At 36.7% G+C, this 19,703-nt stretch overlaps 1 protein-coding gene across 2 annotated transcripts in view; it reads right to left on the bottom strand.

The window, feature by feature from the left end:
• MEI4 (meiotic double-stranded break formation protein 4) overlaps positions 1–19,703 on the bottom strand; it is a 76,745-nt gene that overhangs the window by 28,875 nt on the left and 28,167 nt on the right. For both annotated transcript variants that reach the window (XM_027645064.1, XM_027645065.1), the window contains exon 4: positions 10,654–10,785. In XM_027645064.1, coding sequence (XP_027500865.1) covers positions 10,654–10,785 — 132 coding nt within the window. The remainder of the gene's footprint in view (positions 1–10,653; positions 10,786–19,703) is intronic.

The raw sequence follows: 19,703 nt of genomic DNA, 5'->3' as shown, positions 1-19,703 counted from the left end.
CCAGCCTGGTTTACAGGAGAGCAGACTTTGACCTCTTCAGGAATTTATTTGGGAATATCCAACATGCTTTGACTCTGGAAAGAAGAAGGATCTGGGAGAGTTAGTTGATTTTCAAGGACCACCTCCTTCACTCTCAAGAATGGTTTACCTGATGTACACAACTGCAAAGCTGGCAGGAGGCATGTGTGAATGCACAAGGATGCCCTGACAAAAAATACAAAACAAGCATACAGTGGGGTCAGGTGAATTGGGAAGAATATGAAGACACTCTGAGTGTGCACAGAGATGGTTAGGAAAGTCAAAGCTCATCTCATGTTGAATCTGGTAAGGAAGGTGAAGTGCATCAAAAAGGATTTTTACAGGTACATCAGTAGCAAAATGAAGATGAGAAAAATGTGCCACGGAAACTGGTAACAAAGGATGCAGTGCTTTCCTTGCCTTGACCTTTACTGCTAAAACCAGCCCTGAGGAATTCCACATACCTGTTACCAGTGGGATAGTCTGGAGCAAGGAACAACTTACCTGTGGAGAAGAAACAGGCTAGGGAACATTTAAAATAACTGGACATACATAAGTCCATGGGACCCGGAAGCACGCACCTGTGATTGCTGAGGGAGCTGGCCAGTGTCATGGAAGGGATACTCAATTTTCTTTGGGCAGTCATAGCAATTAGGGGAAGTTCTTAAGGACTGAAAGAAATCAAATGCCACTTTTTTCTTCAAGAACAAACAGGGAAATGCAGGTCAGTCAGCTTCACTTTGATTCCTGGAGAGGTGATGGAGCAAATAACCCTAGAAACCATTTCCAGGCCTACGATGGACAAAATGGTGATTGAGAATAGTCAGCATAGACTTACAGGTTTGTTAGGTGAAGAGTGAAGGTGAAGACTGAAAGCTGCCTGAACTGCCATTCTTACAGGGTTGTGATCAGAGGCATAAAATCCAGCTGGAGGTCACTTACTAGTGGTGCACCCCAGAGGCTGACATTGGCACTCAGTACTGTTTAACATCTTCGTGAACGACCTGGACACCGAGACTTTTACATCTCCAAACTCAGCAGCTTTAGAGATGATACAAAAGTAGAAGTGATGGACATACCAGGGGAGTTTAATACTATTCAGAGGGACCTTGACAGGCTGGAGAAACTGGCCAAGAGGAATCCTGAGATGCCACAAAGGGAAGTGCAAAAAATGCTTTGAGCAGAGTGTCCTGCTTTGAGGAGGAAACATCATCTCCAGAGGATGTTTCCAACCTTTTCGATTCCACAATTCTAAAACCATTCAATGAATTCACTCTCTTTAAGTTAGTCAACAGGATTGAATCATAGTCCACATAATCAAATTGTGTAGGAAGAACTCAAAATGGTTAACTTATTCAGTTACTCTAAACTAAGTTCTTTTACAATTTATTCCAAGTGGCAGAAATACTACTTAAATTTTTAGCTCTCTCTCATATTTATCATACACAATTCCCTATACTATTCTATATTAAATGTTGTAGCTAGGCTTAGTAAAAGAGCTTTGATTAAATGATAAGGTTACACAAAGAGTTCTTTAAAACTGCAACTTCAGCTAGAAGTTTAATAATCTGAAAACTCAAGAGACACTAGTAGTAACTTTTAATGAAAGAATTAATTATAAGGATGAAATAGAGCCAAAAGGATCTTGTTTCAAGACAATACACCCAGAGGTTTAATTGTGCTTTGCCAACTCAATTCCAGGAATGAGAGATGCCAAGAAATTCAAAACATACAAGCTACATCTTCAAAATCTGCACTATAATCATGCAACCTGGGATGCCATTGTTTATGAAAAAGGAGAAATATCCACAAATTTTGTTTCTATTTTCCTCATTTTTTTGCTCAATGCATTTGAGTTCTCCCTACATGAACTGCCATTGGAATCAAGTGAAAATAATCCTCTCTTATACAATAAGAGAGGATTATTGTATAAGAGTGTATCTTATACACTCCTAAACAGGAGTGGACTCAAGAAGGTTATTTTCTAAGACTAGTTTTAATTCTGTAATGTTGGTGCTACACACATTTCAAATGTATACTTAAGTATGAATGTAATAATTCTAGAAGACATGCAATAAACACAGTGCTGTCATAAATTCTTTTGTGACCATGTACGTGTGTGCGTGTGCATTTACAACTGTGGTTCAACCCCGCAAAGGTATCTGGTTATCTGTATTCCATCCAAGTTCAAGACTGCAAACAGCAACATCTTAATCCTTAATCTAACCAAGTCATAGAAATTATATGCTGCCTGAGCATACTTCAGCTTCTCTTTCTGGAACACCTCTAACTTCAGCAAAGCATTCTGCTGCTCAATTCCTGGATACCTAAGCCTTGCTCTCTATCTTAGAACCAATTCAGGAACTCATGTAACTAACACTCAGATCTAAACACACTCAGCTGCTTCTCCCTTCCTCTATCACCACAAACCTAGACCAGTATCTCATTTCTATATCTCCAAAGCCCCCGTGAGTCTCAATAAGCTCACTCTTATTCTGACACTTACTCAGGCCCACCAATACATCTTCTTCACTGAATCCACTGTGGATTGAAAAGGCTACATCATCAGTGCCTACTGAAAATTGAAACCCCAGTTTCCTAAGCCCTCAGCACAAAAACCTTAAACCTAGCTCTGATACCTTCTATAAAGATGTTCAACTTTAGCTCATCACTACTTATCTCCCTAAATTAAATCTACACCAGAAATCCTGTCAATGTAGCAATGCACAGGAGTTCCGAAAACTACTTTCCCCTCTAGGCACAGAATCGCCTAGAATAGTAGTTTGCTGCCAGATCAAGCCTTAACCAGCCAGGTAGAGTGCTGCCACTCAAAATCTATGCTAAGTTTAAAATAAGCTATAGAACCAGATTTCATCTTGCACTTGTCTCCACCATGCAAACCATTACTACAACCTTAGCTACAGAATAAACTCTAGGTAACCAATCCCTTTCATCCCAGACTTAAACCTACTCTATTAATGACTTCTACATCAGTTAAATCTTAGAATGATGAATTCTGCTTGTTTCAGAGCCAAACTTGGGATGGCAGCTCCTTCTGAATGTGGTGGCAGCATTCAGTGCAGCTCACAAGCACATGTATTCAAATATACACCACCATCACCACTGTAGCCTATGACAGTTTCAACTGTTTTTGTTCTAACACCAACTCTAATCCAACAGTGAACTAGCAGAACAAGTATAGTCTTGTTAGTCATGACAAACACTCCTAGGCCCAGTCTTTCAAGCATTTCCCTCTGTGGTGAGTATCTTATTTTTTCATCTTAATTCTAAACTCCATTCTAATCCTAAACGTAACTCTAAATACACTAGAGCCATCCTTCCTAATTAACAACCTAAGCTAAGAGTTCAATTCAAGTGCAAACAAAATGTAAAACAAACCCACTGCTTATCAAGAAAGAGTATGCAAAGAACAGAAGCAGTTTTTCTATGCTTGATGTTGTATCACAGCGTACTACAGAAGACAGGCCACTGTGCATGTGCTTAGTGGTTATAACATCTCACAGTGAGCTACATAATAATGAGTTTTTAAAAGCATTTGAACATATTAGAAGGCACCGAACAAACACCAGTTAATCTTCCTGGTCTTGTGATTTAAAGTAGTGATGGTTATGCATAAACTCTATAGGTAGATAAACACAGCTTTAAATGTATTTTTAGCAAACCAAACCGATAAAAGAGAGTCCCAATGGGGCAAGCTGATAAGTCATTATGTAGAGGACTGTCACATGTGCTTAGAGAAAGGCAAGTGTGTGCAAAGCTAAGAAATTCAAAGCTATTGACGTGTCCTGTAAAATGAAAAGAATGTTTTAAAAGAAAAATGAAGTTATGATTTCACACTGGTATCCCATATAATTCTATAGTTTCCATTTACTTTTTACTGTATTTTTCTAAGCTCTTAAAGACAATTTTAATTATCAGCCATTGTTACTCTTCCAAACAAAAATTCATTATATCAGTAATTCCTTGTTGGAAATTCTAGGGCTACGACTCTTTTCCATTTCATGAAGATATGAAATACTCAAGCAGCCAACAGACTGCAAAGCCACTGACACAAGACTGTGTATTTATACTGTATCCCAAAAAAGCATTTAGTGCTGTGTTAAAAGCGCAGCACAATAAAGACTTTAAACAAGTATCCAAAACTAAAAGCAGAGGGTAAATCTGTAAAAAAATGTTACCTTGCCTGGAAATTGAACTTTTAAGAGCACATATGGTATATATACTATCCACATGGGCAACTCCAATATCCAAAAGCATTAAGGAAGCAATGCTTAATTTTTTGAAACATCATTCCATTTTGCAAATCACTGTCTGTAAGCAAGAATGCTCCAGGAAGAAGTAACTTAACAGGAGCATTAAACAGGAAAGTAAATTAACAGGAGCATTTGAAGACACAGGTTAAGTAAAATCTGCCTTCCAGACTAACAGGTATACCACGTATGCCACAAAAATCTGATGCTTCTTCCTTATTCATGTTCTGCTTTCAGGCATGCAAAAGGATTAACTAAGCTGTAAAGAAAGCAATAGGAAAAGGACAGAATTAAGACTGATAATAAGGAAGTAAAAGCAGCATAAAAAAAAAAAGTGCAATGAAAGCTTAACAGCATCAGAAATTCAAATAGGTAATTTTTAGGTAATTTTATTTAATTTATAATCATGTTATTTTAGGCTTTGTTGGTTTGGGTTTGTCTGAGGTTTTTTCGTTTGTTTGTGGGTTTGTTTGGTGGGGGGTTTTTTTGTTTGTTTTAAATCCTGGATTTTGTGCCCTATTTAAACTAAGAAGATTTTCAGGAATATTACTTATTTGCTTTTTAGATTTGATATATTCTGATTTTTGTAATTAAGCATTTTTCCTTTTCCAGTATTATGTTTCCATGAATGACATGATTAATGAATATTAAGAGTAACAATTCTCTAGTCGACACTGTTCTCCTCATGTAATTGATATTTGCTGCTTCTGTTCCCAAACACACCTGAGGTTTTCTGATTACATGTCACCCTCAATTTTGCCAAGCACCTAAGTGTAGTCAAAGCCCTGCTCCTTTTAGCTCTGTAAGAATACTTCCAAACTCCTTTCTCCTTAATGCTATCATTTTAAGATAGTATGACAGGAAAGAGAAAAACTGCATGAACCATTTGTCATTTTCCAGTTCTGTCTGACTCGTAAGCATCTTAAAATCTAATCTTTAATAGGGGATGACATATGCAGCAGAAGCAGGTATACATTTCAAAGGCGTATGGCACTCTTGGCATATACCAAGTCTTGACTGATTCTTTCATTCCTGCCTTTCAGGGAAAAGATTTAAGTTTTCCCAAATCCATATTTCCAAACGGGATAGATAAGAAAAAAATGCAGATCCACTGATTATTCTATCCAGCCATTATTTCCTTTGTTAACAGTAGCATCAGCAGTCACATGTAATAAAAATTAATCCTACATTCACCCAGAGCACTATTTTGCAGCATCTTTAACAATTCACAATTTGAAATTTGCTTACCAGCATAACAAGGAAAGAAATGACATTTTAGAAAGGATGAACAGATGTCCAGATGCAAGTTTAATTATTTTCATAAGATCTACCTGGCACCAATCTCTTTTCTTTTACCTAGGGGAAGTATTAGTAACCTGATGTGTCAGTAAAGCCAACAGTAGAAACTACAAAGAGCCAAATGTGCTTGATAGCCATTTTAGTACCTCAAACAACAGTAGACTGCAAAATGTATTTAGCTTTTCTAGCTGCATAATATTCTCAGGGTTTTGTTGTGGTTTTGTTTTTTTTTAATTAACTATTTTAGCCATTTTCTACCCTATTTGGGGAAAAAAAATGTATAGCTTTTCTTTCTAACCTGTAAGAAAATATATATAAATTTATGGCTGAAGAGAGAAGCCATACTCCACAAATGAAGTAAACTTCTTGGAAAGAGCAGCTTATCTGAAGAATTCTCTACATCACATCAGACACACTTGCATATGGAATAAAGCATAAGGTAGGTACCACACCTGCCCAGAACATCCACTGTATACAGAATGGATGCATGGAGAAAGGCTTAAGAAGAAAGTGTGAGAGACTGAAATGGTTAATGGCTTAAACATTGTTAAGATCACTGAAGCCTGCTCCCTTGCCTGAATATGTCTCCTGGATTTCAGGGAATTGGACTGTGAGTTAAGCCTCCTTATGGGAACTTGAGATAAGGGTGGTACTATTGTGCTCAGGTACTATCTCAGGTTTAAGGAGAAGTAAACAAGGCTGGGAGGAGACCATCCCTTTGACAGGACTGCCACCATCACTTCAACCAACAGGCATCAAAATTACAACTACCAAGTCTCATCCCTGGATCCAATGGGTGGTGACTACGTAACTTTCTAATTTTATCCTTTCCTATGGAGAAGCATAAACATCATGCACACCATAGCTGGAATGCATCTTAAAAGAAGCTTCAATACATACACCTTGCACATTCAATCACCATCAATCATCAATCTCTTGTGTACACTTAGAGAATTTGAACACTTGGGAAATAAGTTAACTTATTAATTATCCTAACTAAAATATAACTTGCTACAAACATCTAATAACGTTACTTAAGTTTGTCAGTGTACAGACAGAAGTATGCTTTGCATGACTACCTGTTAGAACTGTTCTGTAGGATCAGGCACCTCAGGTAATAACATCCCAGATAATCCAAAAAGAGATCTTCATAGAGATATTATGAGATTTTCATCTCTTAACTTTGGATGCCTTCAACATAAACATCTACATTTCAGCTGATCAGTGTAAGTTTCCTTTCTCACAGCCAAATGAGAGAAGCAGACAACTCAAGGGACAATTATCATAGTTATGTACAACAACATAGGTTAGACAAGAAATGACTTTTTCCTTCCCTTTGCTATCGTGGAAAATTAAAGCGAGTAAATCAGATCAAAACACCCATGTGTCTACTACAAACATCTAAAGAAGAAGAATCTCACCCTCTATCCCTTGTGTTGAAGTCTAACTGCACCTATCATTTCATGTTAGAAGTCAGCACCCACATTTGGATTTGGACTTAACACTTACACGTAATATTAAGAATTACATATAACTTGGTGTCTTTGTTTAATAAAACCACAAAACCATTGCACAACTATTCAGTGTATGGCTCCAGGATAGAAATATTTAAAGTTCTAAAAAATGAAAAACAGTATAAAGAAAGTAATGTGATATAAAAACATAATGCTAGAGAAGTTATGTATCAACAGTTACTGAATAACAGAGTTTTCCAAAACCTCACAGTACATCTTCCTTTTTCTATTTTCAAATCTATTTTCTTGTTTTTAATTTTCTTCTTCATATTTTTTGGAATTATCACTGTGGGGTTAGAAATGGGCAGTAAACCAAGATGTGCTTTCCATTTCTGGTCCTCTGTCTTTGAAACAGCTATCATAAAGGAGGATCACGGTGAGGAGCTCAACATTTCAAAAATGATCCATCTTCCACAATATCACTGTGAAATCTTAGTATCTTACAATTTTATGTGGTCTGCAGTAGGAATCCAATTGGGGATCAGAAGATTTCTATTCCATAGGGCAATAAGGTTCAGTTACTGTATTCTTATAAACTGTATTTATGAAGCTTGAAAGGTTACTATTAGAGATAAAACTGATCCAACATCTGTAAAAATTAAGGGATCCAATTGAGTTTATATTAATATGCTTTTGCCTAGAAGTCAGCATCCTGATGTCAGCAAAGTGCTGAAGTAGGAGCTTTACTTTAAGCACATAATGAAGTACTTGAATAAATTAAAGCAAACTACTAACTGGCCTGAGCGCTTACAACCATAACATTCATTTTAACTGAGTGGAACATCAGGATAATGATACTGTTTTATATATTCCTTACCTAATTTTCTATATTAACATGTGGGAATATCATATACAACATTATATTATTCATACATTTGACATTAATTTTTCGTATTGTAAGATTAATGGATATAGCCAATTAGAGAATATAAAAATATTCATAATAATCTCTGTACTTTTCTGTTGTAGTTTATTCGATACACTCTCATATAGTCAACCTGATTTTTTAATCTGTAAAGCTAGGGAGATAGGAAATCTTTTGAAATTGTGGGTCATAGACAGATAAAGTCGCCCAAGAAGACTCAAACTCTCTAAAATCAGTCAGAATTCTAAAGTAAAAAATTTTCAATATTTATCAAAGGATGTATCCACAAACCCACAAGGGGCGGAGCTGAGCACACTTCCCATTGAAGAAATGGTTGAATATAAAGTTGCATATTCTGGAATGTATACATTTGACAAACTATTTGGACCTTAGCTCAAGCCTTAAGGAGGAAGTTAAAATGAAAATGTTGAGCTATCTAGATGACTCATTTCAAAAAATTAAAAGGGATTTTGTTTTCAGTCCAAGTCAGTGTTGAAAAGCATCTTCAACTTTAAAAAAATAATTATTACTATAACATAAATACATAGAAATTTGCTTGGATGAATAAGCTATTTTTTCAATTTCTGTTTTCACCAAATGCTCAAAAGTCAATTGCAAGCTAACCTGAATACATGCCTCAGATGATTTCTTTATTTCTCCCATCTGCCAACACCAACAAAAAACCAAACAAACAATAAAGCAAAACAAACCCCACATATTTGCACACCTCTAATCAGAATTAAAATTCAGAGTCTCTAATTTGACTGTTTTCAATGGAACACATGAAACACCTTTGCAATTAACAGCAGCGTTGCTTAAGCAACAAACCACAATTAGGATACTTGTCAGCTAATGAAGTATTATCTTTTCTAATTTAAGTATTTAAGAAGCATTTTTTTTAAAGCTGTCATTTTGTGTATTTCGAACTGATACTGTATCATTAGATTTGATTACAAAACAAGGAAAAAAATACTTTAACCCTTTTTAGAATTGTACCTACCAAAAATAATGCTGCACAAAGTCAGAAACATTTAGAAGCAGGTCTGTAAATCAGGCCATCAGAAATACCAGAGTTTGGAATCCAATTGTGATACATTTCCATATTATATTATCACATACAGAATGTATAAGGGTTTTTAAATTAACACAATACACCTATTTGGACTAAATGCAAGAATGCATGAAATTTAAAAACACTGACTTCACAGCAAGCTAAGCAAACCAGAACTTCAGTTACTTTCCCTACACAAACTGCAGCTTTTCAAAGTCCTACAAAGTGTCAGCTACAGACAGACACACAGCTCCTAAGGCTTCACCAAATACAAAAGCAATACTTAAAATAATTACAGTATGGCAAGGTTAAGTACCATAGTAATCAAGTCAGCAAAGTGCAATGTTCAGTGTAAGCTTGACATCACTGTGGAGCACTGAAAGGTTCTGTGCTGCCACTGGCAAAACCAGAAAGGATGACTAATTCTGTTACACAGGTGAGATTTAATAATGTTAAAAACTAACAACTTCTTTAAACTTAAAAACCAATTATTGTTTCTAATTACACTTCCCTATTCTTACATTTGTTAAAAGTCTGTTGACTTTTGGTTGCCATCAATGTCTTGTATGCTAACAGTGACTTAAAATAAGACACAGTTCTTTGTCTAATTCTTTCAAAATTTGCCTTTCTTTTCAGAATATGATTCAAACATAGTAGAAATCAGTGTTGGAAATTATACATTCCCTGCCAGTAGTCTGAACTTACTACCATATCATACCCTAGAGAGAAAAATAATAAAATTCTTGAGCAACACTTAAGACATTTGTTAAACTGGACCACTGCTGAATATATCTACGACGAATGTTTTCTGTATGTATCAATAAATTTATTGGCCACCAAATAAAAACTTGCATGCTTTCTTTTTATTGATCGTTTTAGGATAGTGTGCAATCAACCCGTAATCCCAAGTGAGGCTGAACACTTTGCATAAAATACATACCCACAACATAAAAATACATGAAAAATCTATAAAACCTATTTATTTCATACCTCTCTTCTTCAAATGTTAAAGCAACATTCACTTTCTCTTTTCCTCTCTTTTTTAAAACTCTATAGTTTACTGAAAAAACTTAACCTAAATATAAATTTTACCACAAGTTCTATTCTGCTCCTTACCTCCTACTCATTGCAACAAACTAAATACAATATTATGTGTTGGATAACTTTTGCATAATGAAAGTTAATATTATGATTTGAAACATGAAATTTAGTTACAAAATAAAATGAAGCAATGATCTTTCCAGTTTTACATGAGCAAGAGACAGAAATAATTTGTTCAGGTGGATCCCCAAGTTGTACTGCCTGCATAATCAACAATTTACACATTACACTAAGTGTTCTAACTAATTATTTCAAGTGTTTTTCCAATTATATAGCATAATCTTAAAATCTATTGAGTCAATTTATTACACAGTCTGATAATTTCACTTTTCCATAGGGAAATTTTCTTTTACTTTATACCTCCTTTTTTTTTGAATTTCCTGTTTAAGTTAGGTCCTAGCATTTTCTGGGTTCTTGAACCTGCATATTCTATAGGCTAATGCATTTATAACGTTTTATGAAACAAACAGATACAGCCAAAACACTCCCCAACACCACTCTTCAGCCCTTCTCCAAAAGAAAAGACGACAGTACCTGGTGGGCCTGCAACAGCTGCTCAGCAAACTGACGTACTTCTGATAGTAGAAGTGATATTAAAGAATTTCTTAATGTGTTGTTCCTTCCTAGCAAAATCAGTGTTTCTGATACAGAATGCAGTGCCTGAAACTAAAGAGAAATAACAGTAAATTTAATCTTTCAGAATAATTCTCCGTCTTTTTTAGTGCAATTACGCTAAATACAAATGCGATTTACATCTTCAAATTTTAAAGAAAAAATCAAATTCAAAAATTTCAACTGTTTAAAAATCTATTAGTTACATACATATGAGATCTATGACAAACTGACATCTGTTGTCAAAAGATTAATGCTACAGGAAACTCTCATATGAACAAACTCCTCCAAAAGTGTGAATTCCCCAGGACACACCTTTTCAGCATTAGACATCATCAAGCCCATCTGCTGACAAAGAAAGTTGATGACTGCTCTGCACATACAGTACTTCTGTTTGTCACAGGTAGACAAATGAACAAATTCTTTGAAATTCAAACACTTATGCTAAGACATGTACTGTGGTTTTCTGTCAACAGAGTTATGAGGAATAAACCTAATTAAATGCTAACTGCTGGAAGACACACTATATTTTCAAATTCAAACAATTAATTTTCATATTGTTTTTTAACAATGCATTTCTCCTGAACCACAGGAATGATGTGAATTTACATGACAATTTTATTAGGTTTTGGGGTTTTTTTGCCACTGTCTTTTCTATTAAGAAAGTTGTTTCCTTTGTTCTCTGAAATTAATAGATATTATGTAACGAAACTTACTGCTCTACAAAGTGTACATGACATCCTTTTGTAAAACACTACTGGAAGAAACTGTCATTTCTATATATAAAAGTTCTTTCAAAGAAAAAAAGACACATTAAATACAATTACTATAAATTCCATTTTCATATAAATGCATACCCTTACAAAATTAATATTCAATAACTCTTTGAGTATTTTTGACTGATAAAAGGATATTCTGACCAAATATTTTATGTCTAAGAATAACTGTCATGTCTTAACCACTCAACATCAGACCACTGCATCCTGTTAACGATGTAGATTATACCTCTAGCCAGTTCACCTGTGTATACACACATGGACATGCATATATATGAATAAAAATACTTGTCCACCATTTACAAGCTTGCATGGGATGAATCCTCGTGGAAAACATTTCCAAACACATGAAAAGTAGGAAAGTGATCCAGGTAGCAGTCAGCATGAATTTATTAACATTTACCTTAATTTTACCATGGTTTTCAACACTGTCTCCCGTAAAATTGTAACTGACAAAATTTTGGGCTACATAAGTGAACACTGAAGTGGACTGAAAACTTTTGCTGTAAAACCAGTTAATTAGGCAGGTTTGCATCTACATTTACTGTTTTCCTGCCTGATGCAATGCGTTTTTACTGGCCTCTTGCAGCTGAAGAGTAGGACCAGCTTGGTTATCATCCACTCAACATGAGACAGCCATAATAATCAATCTTCAATAAATCTTTTCTCTGAATCATCTCACTTCTCCATGTAATCCCTAAAGAAATATCAAAAGAAAACTACAGAAGACAAACAAGTCTCATGTTCAGAATCAAATCTGCAGTTAGAGATACAAAGTAAAGAGATTAAATTTACGAATTGAAGAGATTTCATAAATTGTACGCATATAGCTTTGAAAACTCGTGAGATTAAAATCACCATAAACATATACACGAAATACCCCATAAGGATGAAATGTGAAATAAGGTGAGATAAAAATAGATTTCTGAACAATTATAATGATATTAAAGGATAATGTTATCCTTGCACCTACATGCTCCTTGAAGATATATGAATTAAAATCAGACTTTTACTTTTCTTATATAAATTAGGTAGGGATACATATTTTACACTTCTACATTTTCAGCATACAAGTATACTTGCTAATTTGCCTTTGGCAAGCAATTAAACTAGACAATCCAGAGTAGTTTTTCAATGCTACCTCTCCCAAAGATCACAGTAACAGTATATATTTACACAAAAACATCATAATTTTTGTTCTTTTTTAAGCTCTCTTGTATTTGCTTACATGTTTTTTTGCCAGATAGTGAAACAATTAATTTTTTTTTTTGGTGCAGTTACTAATGTTAGCAGCTGAGATTTAAATAAAATAGGATCTTTCACAAAATTTCCATATCCTTTCTAGTTTGGCAAAAGTTGCCATTTTCTAGTTGGAATTTTTTTAGGACTAGATAACAGGGGATCTTCAAATTTAAAGCCTGAGCCTCTACTAAGAGAAGCAAATACGTATTTTGTAAGGATGCCACTTAGAGCACTTGAGATTAGGATATCAATGTCACTGAAAAATCCCACCTGTGAAATTATTAAGATTTAATAAATATTCTTTTTAAATATATACTTATTATACAAATATTTTAAAGTAATATAGCAAATGTACTATAATTATATTTAATATTTTTAACAATTTTTAAAATAATGCTGATTTATTAAAGACTATGGATTTTACATTGTATCTTGGTGGATCTCAGTATATTTTAAGAAAATAAGAGACAAGAAAGAAGGTTAAAAAATGCTCACAGTCTGTATGCCTTAAATTAATATAGAACAAATTTATAGCATATAAGCAATAAATCTGTAAATAGCAAACAGAGGTAAGACTGCTGGAGAGCAATGCTCATGTATTGCTAATTAAACTCTGGAAACATTCAAACTGAAAATACTTCAAATAGTGTGCAGTTTCATTAAAGATAAAAGTGTATCTTCAGCTCTCCAATCTACCCAATGTTAAAAAAGAACAAAAATCTTTTAATCCCTTGGACTTGCTTAATGGTGTAGATGAAACAAAACCTACGTGCTTCAGAGATTCTCAGGTAAAAGCAGTTAGAAAATTAGATTGTAAAAAATATACTATTAGAAACAAGAAAATAATGAAGCCTGGTTCACCGTTCAGGCGCTGCATCATTTGTCCCTAACTCTCCTCCCACACTGCCATTTCTGCTGTCTTCCCATGCTTTCAGGATGCAGAGCAAGACAGAGCAATGCTGTGACAGTAACTGGGAAGGATGTGTGGATTGTCGACCCGGCTGTTGCCAAAAAGAATATATAATGTCAATGTTCTGCTTACCTCAAGCATACTAACTTGATATCTCCTCTAGCCAGCTACTGATTTTAAAGCCTACTTGAAGGTATTACTGACCTTCCACTTTTTTGCAAGTGATTTCAAAAGTAGCTATCAAAAGTTACTAGTACAGGGAAAGACAGATGAGGAAAACAGACAGCACACTCCTATGAGCCCTCTTTCACAGGAAACAGGATAAAAAAACCCACTTATGAATTATTCTTTTATTATTCATTTATCAGTGTGTTAGACTTTTCTTTAATAATGGATATCCAAAATTTGTGAGTTTAATTCTTTCATGAGTTGCACGATTCACTACACCTTGCAACTATGATAACCGCACCTCAGTTTCTGTTTCGCTAATTTACTGGTTTTGTGCCAAGTAACAGCTTTCTTCCCCAAGTGACTGGCGTATCTGGCAATATAAGACTAAGGCAAATAATTATTACGGGTATCCTCAAATTGTGAGGTGTTAAAAACAAAACAATACTTTTGCCTTTGATTTCCTATCACCCTTGCCCTTTGCCCATTTAGTCCAACCTGACTTCCATTCGTAATCATCAGTACCAATTGAAAAGCTTCACTTCTATATAGAGAACTTTAGCACCTCTTATCTTACTGTCACATTGCTTCCTTTGTAAATTGATGCTTGTCATTTATCTCTCCTCCTGTTCATGTGCCACTATTTCTCCTATCTTCCTGTCTTGGGATTTGATACGTATTACTTCAACTCTTTGCTCCGTAAGCCTCATCTTAAGCCCTTGCTCTGCCCTTATCTCTTCAAAGAATCATAGAGTGTTAAGGGTTGGAAGGGACCTTAAAGATAATTTAGTACCAACCTCCCACTAGACCAGGTTGTTCAAGGCCTTATCCAGCCTGGCATTCAACACTGCCAGGGTTGGGGCATCCACAACCTCCCTGGACAACCTGTCCCAGTATCTCACCACACTCACAGTATAGAATTTTTTCCTAATACCTAGCCTAAATATCCCCTCTTTCATAATCTCGTTCATGCTTTTCTCCACTCTTCCAAACCTGATGTTCTCTGCTAGGACCATCAGTTGGCTTCACTGCTGCAAGCTGTCAGTATCAGGTTTGTGCCCCGTGGGCAAGCTGTGGGGTGAGAGCCAAAGGTTAGAGTTACAGGGTGCTAAGGACGGTCCTCTGCTGCTGACTCTGAAATGTGCTGGCTACACCGAAACATGAACTCTTCAGGAGATGAGTCAGGGACTCCTGAGGTAATAGAAACCAACTTACTGACTTAAGTACAGCCTTGCTGAATTTGTGGAATGAGAAGGGAAGATCTCCAACGAAGTGCACCACACAAACTCCTCAAAGTCATCATTAGTGACCATGAAGTTTTTACGTCAGACCGGGAAAGTAAAGGTGCAATTTCTTCTACTTACAGACTGGAAATATCTTTCTTAAATTTATTTCTTCATGGCTGCCTAAAAGTCACTCTCCAAGTCACTGATCAGCTCCAACCCAGTATCACTTCCCTAGTGAAACAGGCAATAATTAGTGCATCTGCTTGCTCCTGTCCACAGGCTAAACTAAGCCAAGTCGGCTGCTGCTGCCACATCGGCAAGGGGGAGTGGTGAGAGACCACAGAAACTGCTGTGAAGCACAGATGCACTTGCAGAAACCTTCTTTTTCCTTTCTTTACTGTTTCTTAACACCACAAAGGCCACCAACAGAAGCAAATTTCCCAGACTATTTCCTAGGTGTTTACCCTCCCTCCTAGCACAAGGGAAAGCTGCTACTGTTGACATAAGGATGACAGACTTGGACAAGATCCAGCACACCTGCAGAGACTGGACTACCCTCGAGTAATATGCCCTCTGATTGACTGACATCCACAAATCTTTTCCCTCCTCTTCCTGTTAAGTATAAATGCTCAGTATAGAGCACAACTTGCTGCTACTTCTCTAGCTGTTTCTTTATCCAATAACAAAATGAAAAACATTAAAGAACATCTTTTACAGTTTCATTAATATTTTTCTAGTATGAGCTCCATAACAAATGCTTTACTGAACACCAGATAGATAAAAGCTATCAAATTTCACATCTGTAAATGCACTTTATTTTACAAAGAATGCTGTTACGTTGTTCGGCCACAATCTATCTCTGGTAAACTCATGTTGCATCTTATATAATTTATCTCTAAATCTTTAATTGTTCTTTTAACTTTGTTACAAAGCTTTGCACGCTTTTAAGATAAACTGCTACCCTGGTAACTTCCACTTAACCTTCACTTTCAAACACTGAGTGTGTTATATTAGAAATGCTACAGTTAGAATAATACTCTCTGATTCTAAACTTAATTCACTTTTTTCTTCCAGTTGCATAGGATAAAAACTTGTCTTTCCCATTTTGAGCACCTTGCATTCTCCCGAGTTGGCTAATATATATAAAACAATGACACCTAGTTAATGGGATAAAACACACATAATACATATAACAGGTCCTGTCCTGTGCATGTGTGTATCTGTGTTTTTTAAACAAGGACAAAAAAGGCAAACCAAGCAAACAAAAACTACCAACCCAAAACTAAAGCACAACCTGAATGTCCATTAATAAAATTCACTGTCATGTTTAATGTAGTGACTACCTCAAGATGGTAATATCCATTTCCATACACTAAAACCTTGCTCTATCACCTCACTCTAATCACTTCTACAGAAAAACCAACACTTTCTTTGTGACCATGCAAACACACAAGTCATCAGTTCATCTGAAGACTAAGTACAAAAAAATGGTGTACTAAAAAGTTAAGCTAACTACTAAAGACACTTAGGATCCTTTTGGCATCAGTCTTCAACAATAAATTTATTTCAAACAATGCTGTCTTGGCAGAGATCAAGAACATCTGCATCTTCTTGGGATTCATCAATTAGGCATCTAAATATCTAATTCATCCAAGAGGCTAGATCCAGTAAATATTGTCAACAGAAAGACAGTATCAATCCCAGTTAAACAAACAGTATTCACAACAGCTGCCACTCAGATACCTCTAATGCTGCTGCTGCCCATTTTTTTAATAACTACTGTAAATAGTCTATTGATTATCAGGGAGGAGCTCTAGATGCACAGTCTTCCAGACCTGGGAGATTAAAATTTATATTACTCTTGATTCTTCCTTCTTAACTAGTCGTAGTCAGAAGCCTTGCAGAGTTGAAGAAGTGCACATCCATCTGCTGATGCCGAGTTGCTAAACTATATTAATGGATACAGAAGACAGTATGCAACAAGTGTGAGTTTGCTCAGAGCAGAAGAATATGGATTCAAATTTTTCATCTGCTTAGAAAAAGTCATTGGATAAATTAAAGAAAACTAGTATTTTTTAGCTTTTAGATTTTTAAACTAAAGAGTGAATGGGTCATCCTTAAAAAGAAGCAGGAATATAAATAAATGTCTCATTTAAGTGCCTAAGATTTACAGCCAGTTCCTGCAAATGAAAACGGATTTCAGATGTTTATTTCCCAATCCTTCACTCTTTTTCTCCTGCCCACAATGTGTGAGCTACTTTGAATACCACTCAGAGATGCCAAGTATCTGGCATGCATGCCTACAAAGCACAGAGGTACCTTTTTTAGGGTTGTGGATTTCACTTCAGGAGCTGAGCACTAAAAAGGCAAGCAAGGAATACTCAACTGTTTTTGCAACTGTCTGTAGATAATATACAGCACAGAGCTTACTTTTAATTTCTATCCTATCACCCTAACACAAACACACACCCTACTTGGGCACATAAAACATACTTTTTAGAGAAGCATGACAAATTCAAGCTGTGAGAAAAGTTTCATTAGTAAACAGGTAGAAGAACAGAAAAACCCTAAGATTCTAATTATTAAAGTATGTATATACATTTAAAGCTATGCTTAAGGACTACTATCAAAAACCCCTTGGGACATACAGCTGCCCTCAAAAATTAAAGGATGCAAGAGGTAATTTTCCCCTAAGGAAAAAAAAAACCCAAACATCAACAAACTGAATTTTTCCATGAAGAGAAAGACAATCATTACAGCAGGAACAGTGCTAAAAGTGGCCTGAAAGTAACCAGAATAGAACTTAAGAGCTGGGATAAGTAATGATGTGTTGGAGCTAAGGTGGTCCTATCGCCCCTTTGAAAAACAAACTACTATGGCATGCCCAAGATCAAAAAATGGAACAATTTTAGGTCCTTTTGTTCAAAAACATGTCTAGGATAACAGAAAACAAGACCTAGATAGAATTCAAATTATTTTACCCAGGTATGTTAAGTGATAGGCTGAGGGATGGGCTTTGACGCTGCAGTTCCACATGGTCTCATCTGCAAATATCAGAGAGATGCCAAAGAAGTAAAATGACACTGCTAATGTGAAGCTACAGGAAGAGAGCTCTGACAGAAAGCATTCACTGGAGAGAGACTGGGGGCAGAGGAAAGAAACATACAACTTTTGATACATATTTCCTATCATATTTAACAAAAACAAGAACTTTTGTAATCTTGCACTAAGGGTCCCTACATAATTCATTTGTAAACCAAAAGAACAGCAAAGGCCTACTCCATCCTTTCTCTTCTCCAAATGGAAATAATCCATAATACCCTGAATACTAATTAATTACTTGCACAAAAACAGGCAATGACAATATTTGTTATTAGGAAAAGAGATGGTGCTGAGCAAACAGCATTACAGGCAGGTTGGAAACCATGAATAAATTTTTTTTTGTCTTAATCACAGAGTCATAGAATCAGCCAGGTTGGAAAGGACCTCCAAGATCATCAAGTCCAACCTTTGATCCACTACCACCACGGTTACTAGACCATGGCACTAAGTGCCATATCCAGTCTCATCTTAAAAACCTCCAGGGACCTCCCTGGGCAGCCCATTCCAATGTCTGACTACCCTTTCTGTAAAAAATTTCTTCCTAATAGCTAACCTAAACCTCCCCTGGCACAGCTTAAGACCATGCCCTCTTGTCTTACTGATAGCTGCTTGGGAGAAGAGACCAACCCCCACCTGCCTACAACCTCCTTTCAGGAAGTTGTAGAGTGATGAGGTCTCCCCTGAGCCTCCTCTTCTCCAGGTTAAACTACTCCGCTCCCTCAACCTCTCCTCATAAGACTTGTGCTCAAGTCCCTTCACCAGCCTCACTGCTCTTCTCTGGACCTGCTCCAGCACCTCAATATCCTTCCTGAACTGAGGGGCCCAGAACTGGACACAGGACTCAAGGTGTGGCCTCACTAGTGCTGAGTATAGGGGCAGAATCACTTCCCTGGTCCTGTTGGCCACACTGTTTCTGATCCAGGCCAGGATGCCATTGGCCTTCTTGGCCACCTGGGTACACTGCTGGCTCATGTTCAGCTTCCTGTCAATCCAAACTCCCAAGTTCCTTTCTGTCTGGCTGCTCTCCAGCCACTCTGTGCCCAGCCTGTAGTGCTGCAGGGGGTTGTTGTGGCCAAAGTGCAGGACTTGGTACTTGGCCTTGTTGAACCTCATCTCGTTGGAATAAAGACCATCTCTCCAGCTTGTCCAGGTCCCTCTGCAGAGCCCTCCTGCCTTCCAGCTGCTTGACACTCCCCCCCAACTTAGTGTCATCTGCAAATTTCCTAATGGTACACTCAATAAAGACATTAATTAGAATCGGGCCCAACACTGATCCCTGGGGGACACCACTAGTGACCGGCCACCAACTGGATGCAGCACCGTTTACCACCACTCTCTGGGCCCGGCCCTTGAGCCAGTTCTTAACCCAGCAGAGAGTCCCCCTGTCCAAGCCATAGGTTGCAGCTTTTTCAGGAGTATGCTGTGGGAGATGGTGTCAAAGGCTTTGCTGAAGTCCAGACAGACCACATCCACAGCCTTCCCCTCATCCACCAGGTGGGTCACCTGATCATAAAAGGAGATCAGGTTGGTCAAACAGGACCTGCCCTT

Source organism: Corapipo altera, unplaced genomic scaffold, assembly GCF_003945725.1.
Source record: "Corapipo altera isolate COAL_440 unplaced genomic scaffold, ASM394572v1 2, whole genome shotgun sequence".
Lineage (NCBI taxonomy): Eukaryota > Metazoa > Chordata > Aves > Passeriformes > Pipridae > Corapipo > Corapipo altera.
Note: the sequence above shows the minus strand (reverse complement) of the source record. Positions and strands in the feature narration are given on the sequence as shown.